Genomic DNA, 15717 nt, shown 5'->3' on the forward strand with positions numbered 1-15717 from the left:
GGGATGTTATTTATCTTTGGTTTACATGAAGAAGCAAAAATAGCAACAGTTGATTTGGATTAGTGCTGAGATTCCTCCTGAAAATAAATATTCTGAATTTCTAAATTATCTGTGCTTAAAACAGAAAAGTAATTAGATTTAAACACTAGGAATTCTGCAGATGCTGGAAATTCAAGCAACACACATCAAAGTTGCTGCCTGGCCTGCTGCGTTCACCAGCAACTTTCATGTGCGTTGCTTGAAGTAATTAGATTTTCCTCCTTACATTTGAGGTAATAAGTAAGTCATAAGGTGGAATATAGTGGACCTTTTTTTTCTCTTATGAACTAATCCCGTTTTGACCTGACAAATGGTTTCACCCCAAAATGTAACAAAGTTAAATATAAAAAAAACTTTGTAAAATACTCTCCACTCAAATCCCTTTAAAACTCCTTTCTCTCATCTTAAGCATTTGTACTAGTTTTTGATAACCTACAGAGAGGAGAAAGATTCTGACTATCGACACTATCTCTGCCTTTTGCAATTTTATATCCCTCTATCAAATGATTTATCTACCTCCTCAGCTCCAGAGAAAGCCAACACAGCCTATACAAATTCTCTCCATAACAAACATTCTCCAAACCAAGTAACATCATGATAAACCTCCTCTTCACTCTTTCCAGTGCAACCACATCCTTCCTATTAAGTGGCAACCAAAACTGCACACAATACTTCCTGTGCAGTCTAACATAACTTTTCAACTTCTATATTCTATACCCCAACCTGTGAAAATATGAATGTCAACTGGTTCTTCCTTGACCACATAATCTACCTTTCTTAGGCATTCCCGGGAACCAAGTACATAAACACCAGGTCCTTCTGTTCATCAACGTTCCTCAGCAACCTACCATTTATATCCTGCCACTATTCGACTCCCTACAATGCAGCACCTTGTACTTGTTAGAATTAAATTCCATCAGCTGACTATCCTCAACTTCTCATCTGATCTAATATATTGCTGTAGTCTAAAACAACTTCCTTGACAGCCACAGCACCACTAACTTTTGTGACATTTGCATACAGTGCAGAGGCTCCCGTCCCTGACAGGATTGGTCAAAAAGGTCTGAGGTTGAAGCATTGTGTATGAGGTATTTTACATCAGTGGATATGGGTAGCACCAGAATTTAGGAAGCCAATGTTATAGTTGCCTTTTGCCATTGGTTCAAAAGTACTTTGAAAGTGTCCAGGAATTTTAGTTCCCTTTTAGAATGTGGCCATAAACATCTCTAATTGCCCCTGAACGCTGGGGCAGTTCAGTATCAGCCTGTTGTTGGGCCCAGAATGATATTTAGAACAGATCATGATGACAGATTTCCTTTCCCATGGTTTTCCTTTTGATACACCAATTTCATAGTATTTTGCTTCTGAATTTTAGGGGCTTTTAATTACTTGAATAAAAATTTCAGGGTAGAATTTGAAATGTTACTGTATCAATGCTCAAAGCCTCTGGATGCCAGTATAGTAATTTAACCACTAGTTATTTGCTATGTTTGGTAGGTGCAAGAGGTTTATATAGGGCAGAATTTGTTAGGATTCCTGATAGAAAATGTAGACAGGTTCATTAGAGGAGAGGCCATATTGGATCTAGTACTAGGCATTGAACTTGGTCAGGTGACAGATCTCTCGGTGGACAAGGATTTCGGAGACAGTTACCACAAATCCCTGACCTTTAGCATAGCCTTGGACAGGGATAGGAACAGACTGTATGGGGAAGTATTTAATTGGGAGAGAGTTGGTTATGATGCTATTAAGCTGGAACTTTGCAGCGTAAATTGGGAAAAGATGTCCTCAGGGAAATGTACAACAGAAATGTGGAGGTTGTTCAGGGAGCATTTACATTTGATTTGAGATAGGTTTGTCCAATTGAGGCAGCGAAAGAATGGTAGGGTGAGGGAACCATTGTTGACAAGAGAGGTCGAACATATAGTTAAGAGCAAGAAGGAAGACGACTTAACATGTAGGAAGCAAAAATCAATCTGGGCTCTTGAAAGTTATAAAGTAACCAGGAAGGAAATCAAGAAAGGGGGCATGAAAGGACCTTGGTGAGTAGGACTGAGGAAAACCCCAAGGCATTCTACATGTAAGTTAAGAACAGGAGGATGATTGTAGTAAGTGTAGGACCAATAGGGATTACAGAGGAAACCTAGAGTCAGAGGAGGCAGGGGAGTTCCTAAATGAATACTTTGCTTCAATATTCACTAGTGAGAGGGACCTTGATGAAGGTGAGATTAGTGTAGAACAGGCTAATGTGTTGGAAGATGTCAAGGCTAAGGAAGAGGATGTGTTGAAATTTTTGAAAAATATTAGTATAGATAAGTCCCCTGTAGTAAACCATACATACATACATTATATATATATATATCTATGTATGTTGTAACTGGGTTACCTGTCTGGACACGCCCCTCTGCTGACTGCCTCTGTGGCTCCTCCCACAGACCTCCTCTCAGTCCACGGACAGACACTCAGCATGCTGGAGGTCACATTTGACTGCTAATAAAAGCCTTTCAGTATTTACTCTACCTCCAGTCTTTTGGAGTTATTGATGGTGCATCATCCCCGAGCCGAGACGGGATATACCCTAGGTTACGATGGGAAGTAAGTGAAGAATCCTCACTGTTCCATGACCCCAACTCTTTAAGATTTTTATAAATGACTTAGATAAGAAGTGGAAGTGTGGGTTAGTAAGTTTGCGATGATACCAAGATTCGTGGTGTTGTGGATAGAGTAGAAGGTTGTCGTAGGTTACAACAGGGCATTGGCAAGATTCTGAGCAGGCCTGAGAGCTGGCAGATGAAGAACTACCTGGAAACAAGTGGGAGGTTGTATCTGAATGCTAAGTACAAGCTTAATGGCAGGATTCTTAGGGAATAGAGGGATCAGGTGTACAGATCCTCCAGGCTGCCGTGCAAGATGATAGGGTGGTTAAGAAGGCATATGGTGTCATTATTCAGGGGATTGAGTTAAAGAGCCATGTTAGGCCACACTTGGGAGTATTGTGTTCGGTTCCGGTCACCTCATTTTAGGAAGGATGAGGAAACTTTAGAGAGGGTGCACAGGAGATTTACCAGGATTCTGCTTGGATTAGAGAGCACGCCTTAGGAGGAAAGGTTGAACAAGTTAGGGCTTTTCTTTTTGGAGTGAAGGAGGATGAGAGGTGACTTGATGGAGATGTATAAGATGATAAGAGCCATGGAAAGAGAGGACAGCCAGGGCCTTTTTCCATGGGCAGCAATGGCTAATACAAGAGGGCATATTTTACGTGACGGGGGGGGGGGGGGGGGAGAGTCATAAGTTATTTATTTATTTATTTTACACAGAGTGGTGGGTGCATGGTATGCACTGCCAGGGGTGCTGTTAGAAGCAGATAAGCTCAAAGGTTTAAAGGTTCATTTATTATCAAAGCATGTATCCCTATACAGCTCTGAAATTTGTAATCTCCAGGTAACCATGAAACAAAGAAAAAACATGAAAGTCATTCAGAGACAAAGATCAAACCCTTCCCCCAATACAAAAAGGAATAGCATCCCCATAATCAATCCCCAAAACTCTGCACAAAATGGGACAGGAGTATCGACCCCCCAAAATACAACTCCTCCTCCACACAAAAAACTAACAGAACACCAAGAGATAGATTAAGAGAATCTTATGGTTGAAAGAAAAATGAGGATTAACCAGGAAGGAAGGGTTAGATTAATATTGAAGTAGGTTAAACAATCTCACTATGTTCTATGTTCAATGGTAATAGCTCACTTCAGAGCTTTGGAGTGAGAGATGAAATTCAGAAAATAAAAAGATTCCATAAGTAACAATTTAAAATAGCACGACATGTGATCAGAGCCAGATAGTGCAATCATTTTGATGCTATTGGCAGGGTTGGGACAGACTGAATCAATGAATCTGAGTGGTCAGAAGCTTGTGGAATAGTTAAAGGATCTAAAGAATGAGACAGGTGGAAGACAAAATCCAAGCAATGAGGGTGAGGAGTGTATAGTTACAATGGGTGATGGGAAAGAGCCTGGGGTTGTAGGAGTTATGGGTGAATATAATTGGTGCCGGAGAGGGAAGAGGGTTGGGATTTAAAAAAAAAACACATATTGGGAGCCTCAGTTTTGCATTTCTTACATTTGGATGAAATTTGGGGTGATGTGGAGTTTTCATCTCTGAAGTCGATTGTTGTATGCACTAAAATGAATAGATCAGCTGAATGGTGCTGAAAAATGCTGCTATTTTCAGATGTATTAATGGTGTTGTCACGTTGCTTATCAGATTAACTAAAATGCTGACTCATTGGCATAGAGCCATGGCATGTAAGCTACAATAAAGATTTGAACACCGAGTGGTTTAAATTCCAGATTATATCAGAAAAATCTTTGTTCCTCTTTTATTAAGAAATTTGCTGCTTTTCTTTCTGTATCAAGTACATTGTGACTTTGACTACATTTGTGAATGCAGAACTCGAAAAAAGAGAAAAACTCAGAGAATAAACCTACAAAAATAACCTTAAGTGCAACACTTCAGTGAATGACCTCAAGCAAAAGCTTTTGCCTTCGATTTAATCCATTAAAATCAGTTTTTTCCTATAAATAAATTCATCGCAAAACAGAATTCATCAGTGTCACTGAGAGGTTAATGAATTGCATACAAGTTCTATGTAGTTAACCTTGGACATTGGCAAAATAGAAACAAAAATATTACCAGAAATTGGCACAATACTGCATTAAGAAGCATCAAGAAGAAAGAAAAATTAATAAGAAAAATACACACAGCAATAGAAAAATGCGTGTTTACAGATACTTGACAAAATCCTGCTTTACATCTGTAGCATATCTGCATGGATTTATGTCACAGTTGATCAGGTCTACAAGCCAATCTAAAAGCACTGCCACAACCTTGATGTAAGCAATATTTAAGGTTCTTCTTCACATACTTTACGTTCATGAAAATAGAGTTTGACTTGAAACTTTATTTGTCATGTTTTGATGCAGGAAGAAGAAATTCTTACATCCCAGTCTATCTGCTTAAGTAGGTGCAATAAATGACAAACAGTTATTATAAGCAAACAACATGTCTAACTTGAAGATGGAAAAGAACAGCATACATTAAGACCCCTAAAGACATCCAGCTCGATATAAACACTTCCAAATTCTAGTTAAATTCATGGTGATTTAAAAAGTTATCGCGCAATAGAATGTTTAAAATATTTTTAAAATGTTATTCATTTAATGCACTTCTCTTATCAGTTATTCCAAGGAAGGATATCAGCAGGAACGTTATGAAAGAGCCCACTTATTCAATTAGATATTGTACTGTTAGTGTACAATGAGCAGCTGGTGCATATCACACCCTGGTTATGTGACTGCTGAAGCCAGGCAGACAATCTCTTAGGAGTATTGTTAAAGGATGGAGTCACCCGAATAAACTGCACTGCACAGAAAAAAGGCAATGGCAAGCCACTTCTGTAGAATTAGCCAAGAACAGTTATGATCATAGACCATGATCACCCATGTCATATGATGATGATGATGACCGCTAGAAGTCCTCATTGTTGTACAAGCCATCAAGAGACCTCAGATGACTATGTTTTCTTTGCTTCCTTTAAACAACTGTATGGTGAATTTTCAAAGATTTACTTTGCCAATTCCAAACTTTTCACCGGGAAATTCCTTAAGTCTTTCCATGTTCTGGCACATGAACTTTGATTGAATTATAGTACAAATCCGATCTCCTCCTATGAAAGAGAATTTCACTGAACCACATTTTAAATTACAGTGATAGAGCACAAGAAGACTCATGGATTCTTTAAAATACAGAGGTGTATTTCCAGTACCCTTATCTTTGCTCTTGGAAACCCCAATGTTTACTGCAAACAATTCCTTGGCTGCTAGCATGAAATGAAGTGAAGAATAAGTCATTGAGCAGAAATAGGACTTTCAGCTCACCATATCCATGCTGACCATCAGGTGGGTTTCCATGCTAATCCCATTCACCTGTACTTAACCAGTGCCAGTCAAGTGGCATTCAATTTCTTAAATTAATTACTAGGTAGTTAAATATTGTGAGAATACCTGCCTCCACAACATATTCAGCAATACTTTACAGATTGCAACCACTCTCTGAGTGAAAACGTTTTCCTCCAATCCCCTCTAAACCTCTCACCCTTACTCTACGCATGTGCTCTGAAATTTTATACATCTCTGCTATGTGAAAACATTTCTTACTATTCACTCCATCTATGCACCTCATAAATCTGTATACCTACGCAGCCTGGTTTCAGTTATCAGCAATGGCACAGCAATATTTTGCATGGTCTGATAAGTTGGAATCACAGTGCCTCCAGTTAGGCGTAGTCAACAAATGTTGTCTTCGTAGAGATGCTTAGATCCCACACGTGAATAAAAAAGATAGTTAGCATCAGCAAGACAAAGGTTAATGTTTGAAGTGCAGGACCTCATACTCTTACTGGAAGTAATGAAGTTCCTTATCCAAACTGACCTAGTATCAGATGCCAACTAAACATGTGTTCAGATATAATCAGGTGAGATTTTGCCTGAATTTTTAACAACTGAATGGATATTCAGTTTCATGTTGTTGCTATACAAGGTCATGTTGTTGCTATACAAGGTAAAGGCAAAGTAACCCAGCAGTAGTGGGAATAGAACAATCCTCAGCAAAGCCTGAAATTTCAACCTACTTCAACAAGTCCTTCCAAATCTATGACTCTACAGTGAAGGACACGAGCAACATACATAGAGCAATTCAGCCACCTATAAGTTCCTCTCCAAGTTGTATAGTATCCTGACTTGGAAGTATGTCACTATTCCTTTGTAGTAGATATGTCTAAAACCAGGAAGTCCCGACTGTGGACAAGTAGTGTTTTGAGGGATGGGCGAAAATTGTTGGCCTTGTAGAAGATGCTAAGTAGATGGTTAGCATCTGGAAAACAAAAAAAGTCAATGTTTCAAATACAACTTCAGACCTCAATCAGAAGTGCAGAAGCTCCTGATCTAGAATATTAATCTAGCTTTCAGATGCAGGCTGATCAATGCATTACTGTTATTTATTTGAATGGTTAAGGAACACCTTGCAGATATTAATAGTCTTCAAATAGCCTGATGTAGGATGTTGAGTGACCTTCAGTCTTCCTTTTAAAATTATTATTTAATGAACTGCCATATAATTCCAGAATATTACCTGAAACCCTGATCTTTTTGGTAGTTCTTCATCTTCTCTGACTTCTTCGTCATTCTCCTCCTCACTGTCTGTCTCAAAGAGATAGTAGTCTCCACTCCGTACCACTACGCAGGAGAAAATAACATTAATAGTGCAAAAACAATGAAATGTTTGGGCTATTGAATGTAACCTTTCAAAAAGGAATAATGAATTTCGTCATTTGATTTTAACCAGCTGGTATGAATAAAACAGATGGAAAGTTCTTAATTTGCCATGACAATAATGTCAAAGAGAGAAAGTGTAAAGAATGTACAGCACTAATCTGTTACCTGTATCCAACGCAAGGAATGCACAAGGAAATCAAGAGGAGGTAGCCAGGTTGACAGATCTTAACAACGAACTAGTAGCAGATGGAAAATGTGAGAAAAGATGGAGAAACAGAGAACTAATATTGCAAAGACTGGCAATATTTCTGTGTCAGTATAGTGGATAAGGAAGTGAGATGTTAAAGCAGAGGCTCAATTGAAGTTCGGTCAAATGTAGATTCCGTGGACCGATCGCTAGAAACATAATTTTTAGCTTTATATTTTTCAATTTCAGTTCTAAATACTCCATGCAGAAGCATGCATTTTCAATGGAAATTAAATAAGACAAAATCTGGACAATAAATAACATAAAATAACACAGAATTTCAGCATAACACAATTCATAACAAGCTTGTTTCATAAGGTTTGTTTTCAGATTTACATTTGACTGAATGTCAGCACATTAATGAAGCACATCTAGACATATACCAAATAATAGACATGGTTGTTCTGACAATGCATGTTAACTTTACAGAATTGCTGTAAAAATAGTTAACTTGTTAAAAGTTATTTATTGATTACATGTGTACTGAATTGCAAACAAACTATTTAAATAATATATTATACCTTACAATCAATTCAGTATTCACTTGTAAAACAAATCACATAATGAAAATAAATTGTCATTGACTTCACACATCTTTCTGTCCAGTTACATTTTCACTGCATTTACATTTCTAAAGGGTAATTGCTTAATCATGGGAGTAAGGAAGGCAGGTGGGATGAGGGCAATGAAATGTAGATATAGTTGAATCAGCAGATGGTTTTAACTTGTGCATTTAGATACTAAGTGAAAAGTATTGACCAGATCATGGCATTTCAATCAACTTTTGGGCTTTTGTACTTTTGGGCTTCCTAGTAACATTGAAGCTTTGGTTCTGGGGCTCTGCTGTGGTGAGGCAGATAGAGAATGGAGAGGAAGCCCCTGAATGAAACTTGACCCACCATTGTTCTGATGGCTTTTGTGCTGTGCTATGCCCTCATCACAGTATTCAATGGCTCTGGCAACCAGAGATGTTTTAAAACATTTGCAATTGAATTAAATAATAAAAAGTACTTAAAAAATTTAGTGAGTTACAGGAAAGTAAAAAACTTAATTGTACAGCAATACAGGAAAAACGAGTGAAACTCAATGAGTCAGGCAAGACCTGTGGAGAAAACAGTCCAATGAACAATTAACTTCTTGGATTGAGGCGCATTATCAAGAAGAAAAAGAAAAGGGATGCCAGTGATAGGTGGATTCAAGTGAGAGGGAGTGTGATAGAGAGGTAGGGAGAGGGAGTGAATGAAGTAAGAAGCTCAGAGGTGACAGGTGTAAATGCAAAGGCTGAACGAGATGGAATCTGATAGGAGAGGATAGTGGATTATAGAATCAAGGGTTTGAGGTGAGGAGAGGAACCAGTGGGAGGAATGTGTGCATGGCAGTGGAAGGTAAAGAGATGGGGGCTGGTGGAATGAGAGGAACAACAAGGGGGAACAGAGGTGTGAGATTATTGTGATATTCCTGCCATCAGGTTGGAGGTTACCAAGATGGAATCTGAAGTGCTGTTCCTCTAATCTGTGTCGAGTCTCAGTTTGGGCTAATAGTAACTCATTTTGCAGGTTAAGGAAAGTCATGAGGAATAGGATTGATGGGAGGTAGCATAGACTCAGTGGGTCAAATGGATGCCTATATCATAAGAAAATATGAAATAACTATAAGGTATGAACAGAATCAGATAAAGGTTGAAGGACCAGGTAAGAAATGTATCCACTCACATAGTTCACGAGGTTATCAACTCCTCCTCAAGTGGAAAATGGACAGGTAAAACAGCCCAAAATGCAATGATGTGTGTGCAGTAATTCTTTTCAGGAGAACCTGCCAGCCATTAGCATGATTTAGCGCATTGCTAACACACTTATAAAGAATGGTTTATAAAATGGTGGCATGCTCAGATGCAGTGGCTTCTACAGGGACAAGGAAAAGTGTCATTGTCTTCTTTAAACATATTTTTTCAATCCCAAACCCTGCTGGGCATTAAGAACTTAAATCAGTGAATTGCTCATTGGTGGAGAAACTGAAGGAGCTGAACTTGATGAGGATTGCGCTGTTGCCTGTGGCAGAGGGGCGTTGGAGGAATCGGTGCATGAAGGCAGTGTTCATTCTAACGGTGTTTGTCTTAGCTGCTTTTCTTGTGATGGCAAGACCCTGTTAGACATTGCTAACGCGCAATGCTGCAGTCAGTCTAATTTACCAATTTATTGGTGGATGGCAGGGGCATAATGAGGACTAGGCCTCAAGCCATGGTATTGCCTGTTTACTGCTGCCCAGGAGAGAGGCGTTGGAGCTGGCATGCTCCAGCAGAGTACTGTGGGGGCCAGTGGCATGGCATCCAAGCTGGAGTCAGTGCCCCCTCCCCCCCACCCCCAGTGCCTGCTTGGCAGAAGACAAGCTGGATTGTGTTAGAATGCTGCAACATTCATGGACTTGGACAATTTTTTTTGGTGTGATTGTATTTTATTGATATCTTATACTGTGCCTTGAAAAAGTATTGAGCCCCCAACCCTTTGTTCACATAAGTGAGTATTACAACTAGGGAATTTGATCAATTTAACAAAGAATTTTTATTTGTGAATTACATACTTTCTTTTTTTCCCAGCAGAGCCCAAAATACAGGGAAAATTGTAAAGCATGAAAAAATACAAATTCAAAAACTGAAATGTCAGCAGTTCAAAAGTATTCATCCCCCTTTGTTCAGTACTTAGTTGAACCACCTCTCTCCGCTATTACAGTCAGTAGTCTTTTTGGATATATCTCTATTAGCATTGCACAATGCAATGGAACAAGATTTGTTCATTCCTCCTTGTAAAATTGCTCAAGTCAGTGTGCCAGGTCAGTTGGAGGTCTTGCCAGAGATGTTTGATCAGTTAAGGACAGGACTCTGACTGGGTCATTTAAGAACATCAATTTTCTTCATTTGATGTTACTCTGGCAGTGTGCTTTATGTTGCTGAAGAGCATCTCTTTCTTTCTTTCTTTTTAAATCTTTTTATTGAGTAAGTATACAAAAAAGGTAAGCCATATAAACATTAATACAATGTTAAAGTATAATAAAATTCCAAAAGATAACAATACCAAAAAGAAAATACTACAAACAATGTAATTTAAGCATAAGAAACCAAGATAACATAATAGTATACTAGATTTTATATATATCAATGGAAAAAAAAAGAAAAAAAAAAACCCCAAAAAAAAAACCCACCGTGCAACTAACTAAAAGCAAAGCAAAGCAATGGGCTAACTTGAAACCAAACAGAGTTAAACTTAAAATCACGTCCTCAATCCCGACCTCCATTAAAACAGTGAAGAAAAAACAAGAAGGGTAAATATTACATTAAATGAAAATATCGAATAAAAGGTCCCCAAATCTGTTCAAATTTAAATGAAGAATCATAAAGGTTACTTCTAATTTTCTCCAGATTCAAACATAAAATCGTCTGAGAAAACCAAAAAAAGGTAGTTGGAGCATTAAGCTCTTTCCAATGTTGTAAAATACATCTTTTCGCCATTAAAGTAAGAAATGCAATCATTCTACGGGCTGAAGGGGAAAGATTACTAGAAATTTTAGGTAGTCCAAAGATAGCAGTAATAGGGTGAGGAGAGATATCTATATTTAATACCTTAGAAATAATATTGAAAATATCTCTCCAAAAAGTTTCCAAAGTAGGGCAAGACCAAAACATATGAGTTAAAGAGGCTATCTGCCCCGAACATCTATCACAGAAAGGATTAATATGCGAGTAAAAACGCGCTAACTTATCTTTGGACATATGTGCTCTATGAACCACTTTAAATTGAATTAGGGAATGGAGCATCTCCATAGCATGATGCTACCTCCACAATATTTTATACCAGGAATGGCGGATGTGCAGTATTAGATTTATGCCACACGTATCAGTTAGTGTTGGGGCCAAGAATTTCCACTTTCGTCTCATCCAACCACAAGACCTTCTTCCAGATCATTATGATATCTTCGAAGTGATGCTTTGCAAAGTGTTTATGGACAAGGATATGCTTCGGTTTTAGCCAGGATTTCTTCCTTGCCACTCGTCCACAAATACCCTTTTTGTGCAAGGCCTTAGAGATTGTGGAGCCACGAACATCATCTCCAGTTGCAGCCGCTGACTTCTGTAGTTCACGCAGAATGACTGTTCGCATCAGAGTAACCACTCTTATAAGTGCCTTTCTTCTCCAGCAACTAAGTTTAGCAGGGTGGCCTGAGCTAGGCAGTGTGGCTAGGCAGATGGACTGCACTGAGCTCCGAGGTATGTTCAGTGCCTTTGAGATGGTCGTCTACTTTTTCCCAGATTTGTGCTTCTCTATTATCATTTCCCTGAATTGTCTTGAATGCTCTTTTGTCTTCATTTTGGTTTCGTCTGTTGAAAATCTACCATACAGTTGGACATTACAGAGACAGGTGATATTTATTCTTATGAATTCATTGAAAACAGGCGATCCTCCAATTTCCTACATTAGCAAATTGGATGAGTTGGTAAGGTAATATACAGTATTACACCTGAGGAGAGTTAGCATAGTAATCACAAAGGGCATGAATACTGTTTCAGCCTCACAATTTTGGTCTTTAATTTTTAGTAATTTTTGGACAGGGTTTTAGAATTTTTCTTTTGATTTGACATGATGCATAATGTTTTGTAAATTAGCTCAAAAATACTACTTCAGTATATTTTAAATGTAGAAAATGAGACAGTAAAATGTGAAGATAATTGTGGGAGCTGAGTACCTTTTCAAGGTATTGTATGTGCTTGCTATCCTATATGTACTTGCTATCTTTTATGTGCAATATATGCCCTGTGCTGTGCATGGCTATTGGTACTGTGTTTTGCAGCTTGGCCTCGGAGTAATGCCGTTTCATCTGGCTGTATTCATGTATGGTTGAATGACAATTAAACTTGTTTACCCACACCAATTGTCCAAAACAACTGAAGCCAAATATCTTAATAGTAAACTCAAGCTAACTACTTTAAAGGTGTCAAATGGATTTGGCTTTTCAAAATTATAAATAGACAGAAAGGAAGCAGTTGTGAAAATTAATGACAATTCTGTGTGAAAATCAAGCAGTCCCAGCAAACCTCGAATGAATTTACACCCTCTCCCCGATAGCTCACAGCATCCCAGAACTGACCTTAGCCTCCAAAATAACCAATTTGGTTTAACATTTAACAAATACTTCATTCCCTTGAATAGATCAAGACTTTCATTACTTTCATGCCTCGTTTATTCACATAAATAAAATTCAACCTGAAACACATCAATAAAGGAGGCCGCTTGATTGTGTCAAACAGGTGCAAGCAATGAAGTCTTACTGTCTGGCCGAAGGGCATTGTTATGCTTCCTGTGTGCATTAACAAGCTGCACTAACACAGGTGGCTTTACAGATCAGGAAAAAACCTTGATAAAGCTAAAATACTGTGTCCTTTAATAATCAACCATTTATTTTTTGTTTCCATGTTGTGTCCATAACCGACAAATAAAAAAAAGCAATTGACTTCCATCTGACTATTAGTGACTGCAGCTGCTCCTGAAAAACTGAATTACTTTATGTAGTAGGTCAGTTAATTGCAATTGAAAAGCAATGCTGTATTACTCAAATTCCTTAATTGCATCCAACAAAACGTTCAAAATTTGGCAGGCAAAGAATGACAGAACTAACAGCTTCAAATACTGTGATCAGTTACAGTGCAATGCAAAATGGTCAGATGATACTTAATACAGCTGTAGTTTCACAATTGGTTATGCATTCAACATGGATTCAAACAACTATGGTGAATGAGTATAGAATGACTCAGATGCAGCAAATTGGCATCTGTCCATCCTTAGTTAAAACTGACCCATAAAGCCCATCAAAATAACAACAGTGGGATAAAAACAAATCCATGCTTTGAGCTAGAAGAAACATTGATTCATTATTTTTTTTAAAACTGAAATTTTAAGATGTGCAGTTGTCTATTCAAGGAAACTTGGTTCATGAGTAGCACATATAACAGATGATTGAGGCAAACCTACTGGAAGCATGGTCAACCCAGGGTCGCCACCACTGCTTTTTTTTGCCCTTGGCTTTCTCTTTCTCTGGTTCTCCTAAAACAAAATAGGTCCAAACATTAATTTTGTCAAACAAAAGCAAAATGATCAGGTGGGCATGTCTGATATCAGCAGAGTTTACAACTCATGAGGTTTACACATGCCGAAACATGTTTACAAGGAATTTCATGCAAGAAAAAAAGTACTTTAGTAATACAAAGACAGTAACTATTGCACTTTTTGTCAGGACATCCATAATATGAATTATTTCCCCATTTCCAGAGTGGTTTCCCCCTAGCATTATTTGTTTTTTAAACTATGAAATTGGTTCATGATATTTGGTTTTCTGCCAGATAGTTCAAACCATTTCATGTTTAGAACTTTTAAAATCAGCCAAACTACTGGTAATTCTATATAATTAGAAAATATGCATGCAGTTTAATTTAAACTGAAAGGACATAGGATAAAGTAGCTGAATGTGTGTCAGAATGTGTGGAGTTGACAAATGTACTGCCATACTCCCTAGAGCCTGCCCAGTTGCCCTTTATTCCAGTATGTCTTTCCCCAAAAGAGGAACTCACTTTCACTGATCAATCTCTCTATCCCAGTCCAAACAAAGAACCTTCACATTATGTTTATCAACATTGTGGTAGGGTTTCAGATATGAACTGGTTGTGGCAAAAGATTCGTTTCATTCTAATCTGGTGCATTATCTAATGATAAAGGGATCTCACCTACCCCATGCATATTTATTACTGCTTTGTAATAGAGATCTCACATCCCCTAAGTTATCAATGTATCAATCCTCAGTTAAAGATGTCCAAACACTTTTCTTTTTGACAATAAAAGGAAACACATATGAAAAAGATACACTACTCAATTCATCAGTACTTATTTCATAACTTGGCACCAGTGCACACTTGTTTTGCCTCTGGACAAATGTGAATCTGAGTATTCATTAATTACTGATATCAGCCTATTGATTACTGCTAGAAATTTGCATGACAGTTCCTTACTTTTTGTTTTAAAGAGACATTGCCCATTGAAAGCCAACTGAAAAATCGCCTGCATTAAATGGATAGCAAGGGAATGTTATTACAAATCCTTTCAATATTAGTCTATTTATAGTGGCAGTAATTGCTAGGCCTTTACTACTAATATATCATGCACTGGCAATGACAACTTAATAATAACAGGAAACAAATAATCATAAGGACTTTCCATAAAAAGTAAGAAAAATATTTTAACCGAATAAAGTAAAGTAAAGGCATCCGTTAGTCTTGCGAGACAATGGATCTGCGCCAGGGCGCAGGCCTGGGCAGGGTTGTATGGAAGACCAGCAGTTGCCCATGCTGTAAGTCTTCCCTCTCCACGACACCAATGTTGTCCAAGGGAAGGGCATTAGGACCCATACAGCTTGGCACCAGTGTTGTCGCAGAGCAATGTGTGATTAAGTGCCTTGCTCAAGGACACAACACGTTCCCTCGGCTGGGGCTCGAACTCACGACCTTCAGGTAGCTAGTCCAATGCCTTAACCACTTGGCCACGTGCCCACTTTAACTGCATGTATATCAGTTAATGACTTTCCGAGAATAGATTGATAATGTTGAATTACAACCTGATATTTGTCTGAATGATGCAAAAATGAGAACTCATTTCTCCTTCCCTATTTCTAAGAATGGGATACAATTACTCTCTGCCTCACCTAACCACCAAACTGTCAGAGATACACCATGCATAGTATCAACAGCAGACCACTAAATATAGGGGGCTTCCATCATACAAGTCCAGCCCTGTATCTGGCACTATTCCAGCAATAGTTAAAAACTTTAATTTTTCCTTCCACCAAATCTGGAAAGAAGATGGCAGTTTCCATGCTGTATAACTCTATGAATCAACAACAGATTTGGGTGCAATGCTTGCATTAGATCCTTCTTAACTGCACTCTCTACTGAAGGTTAAAATGCCCACCTAGTCGGGAACATTCTTTTATAGGTACTTAGGAACATTCTGATGTTGTGAAAGATACTACAGCAATGAAAGAATTTTCAGGAACCCCAGCCAA

At 38.2% G+C, this 15717-nt stretch overlaps 1 protein-coding gene across 3 annotated transcripts in view; it reads right to left on the reverse strand.

The window, feature by feature from the left end:
* The window catches only part of LOC134352116 (piezo-type mechanosensitive ion channel component 2-like), a 627709-nt gene that overhangs the window by 91584 nt on the left and 520408 nt on the right, over window positions 1-15717 (reverse strand). For all 3 annotated transcript variants that reach the window (XM_063059335.1, XM_063059328.1, XM_063059345.1), the window contains 2 exons: window positions 13638-13709; window positions 7231-7334 (listed from right to left, as the gene is read on the reverse strand). In XM_063059335.1, the coding sequence (XP_062915405.1) occupies window positions 7231-7334; window positions 13638-13709 (176 nt within the window). The remainder of the gene's footprint in view (window positions 1-7230; window positions 7335-13637; window positions 13710-15717) is intronic.

The sequence above is a fragment of the Mobula hypostoma genome, chromosome 1 (genome assembly GCF_963921235.1).
Source record: "Mobula hypostoma chromosome 1, sMobHyp1.1, whole genome shotgun sequence".
NCBI classification, from domain to species: Eukaryota; Metazoa; Chordata; class Chondrichthyes; order Myliobatiformes; family Myliobatidae; genus Mobula; species Mobula hypostoma.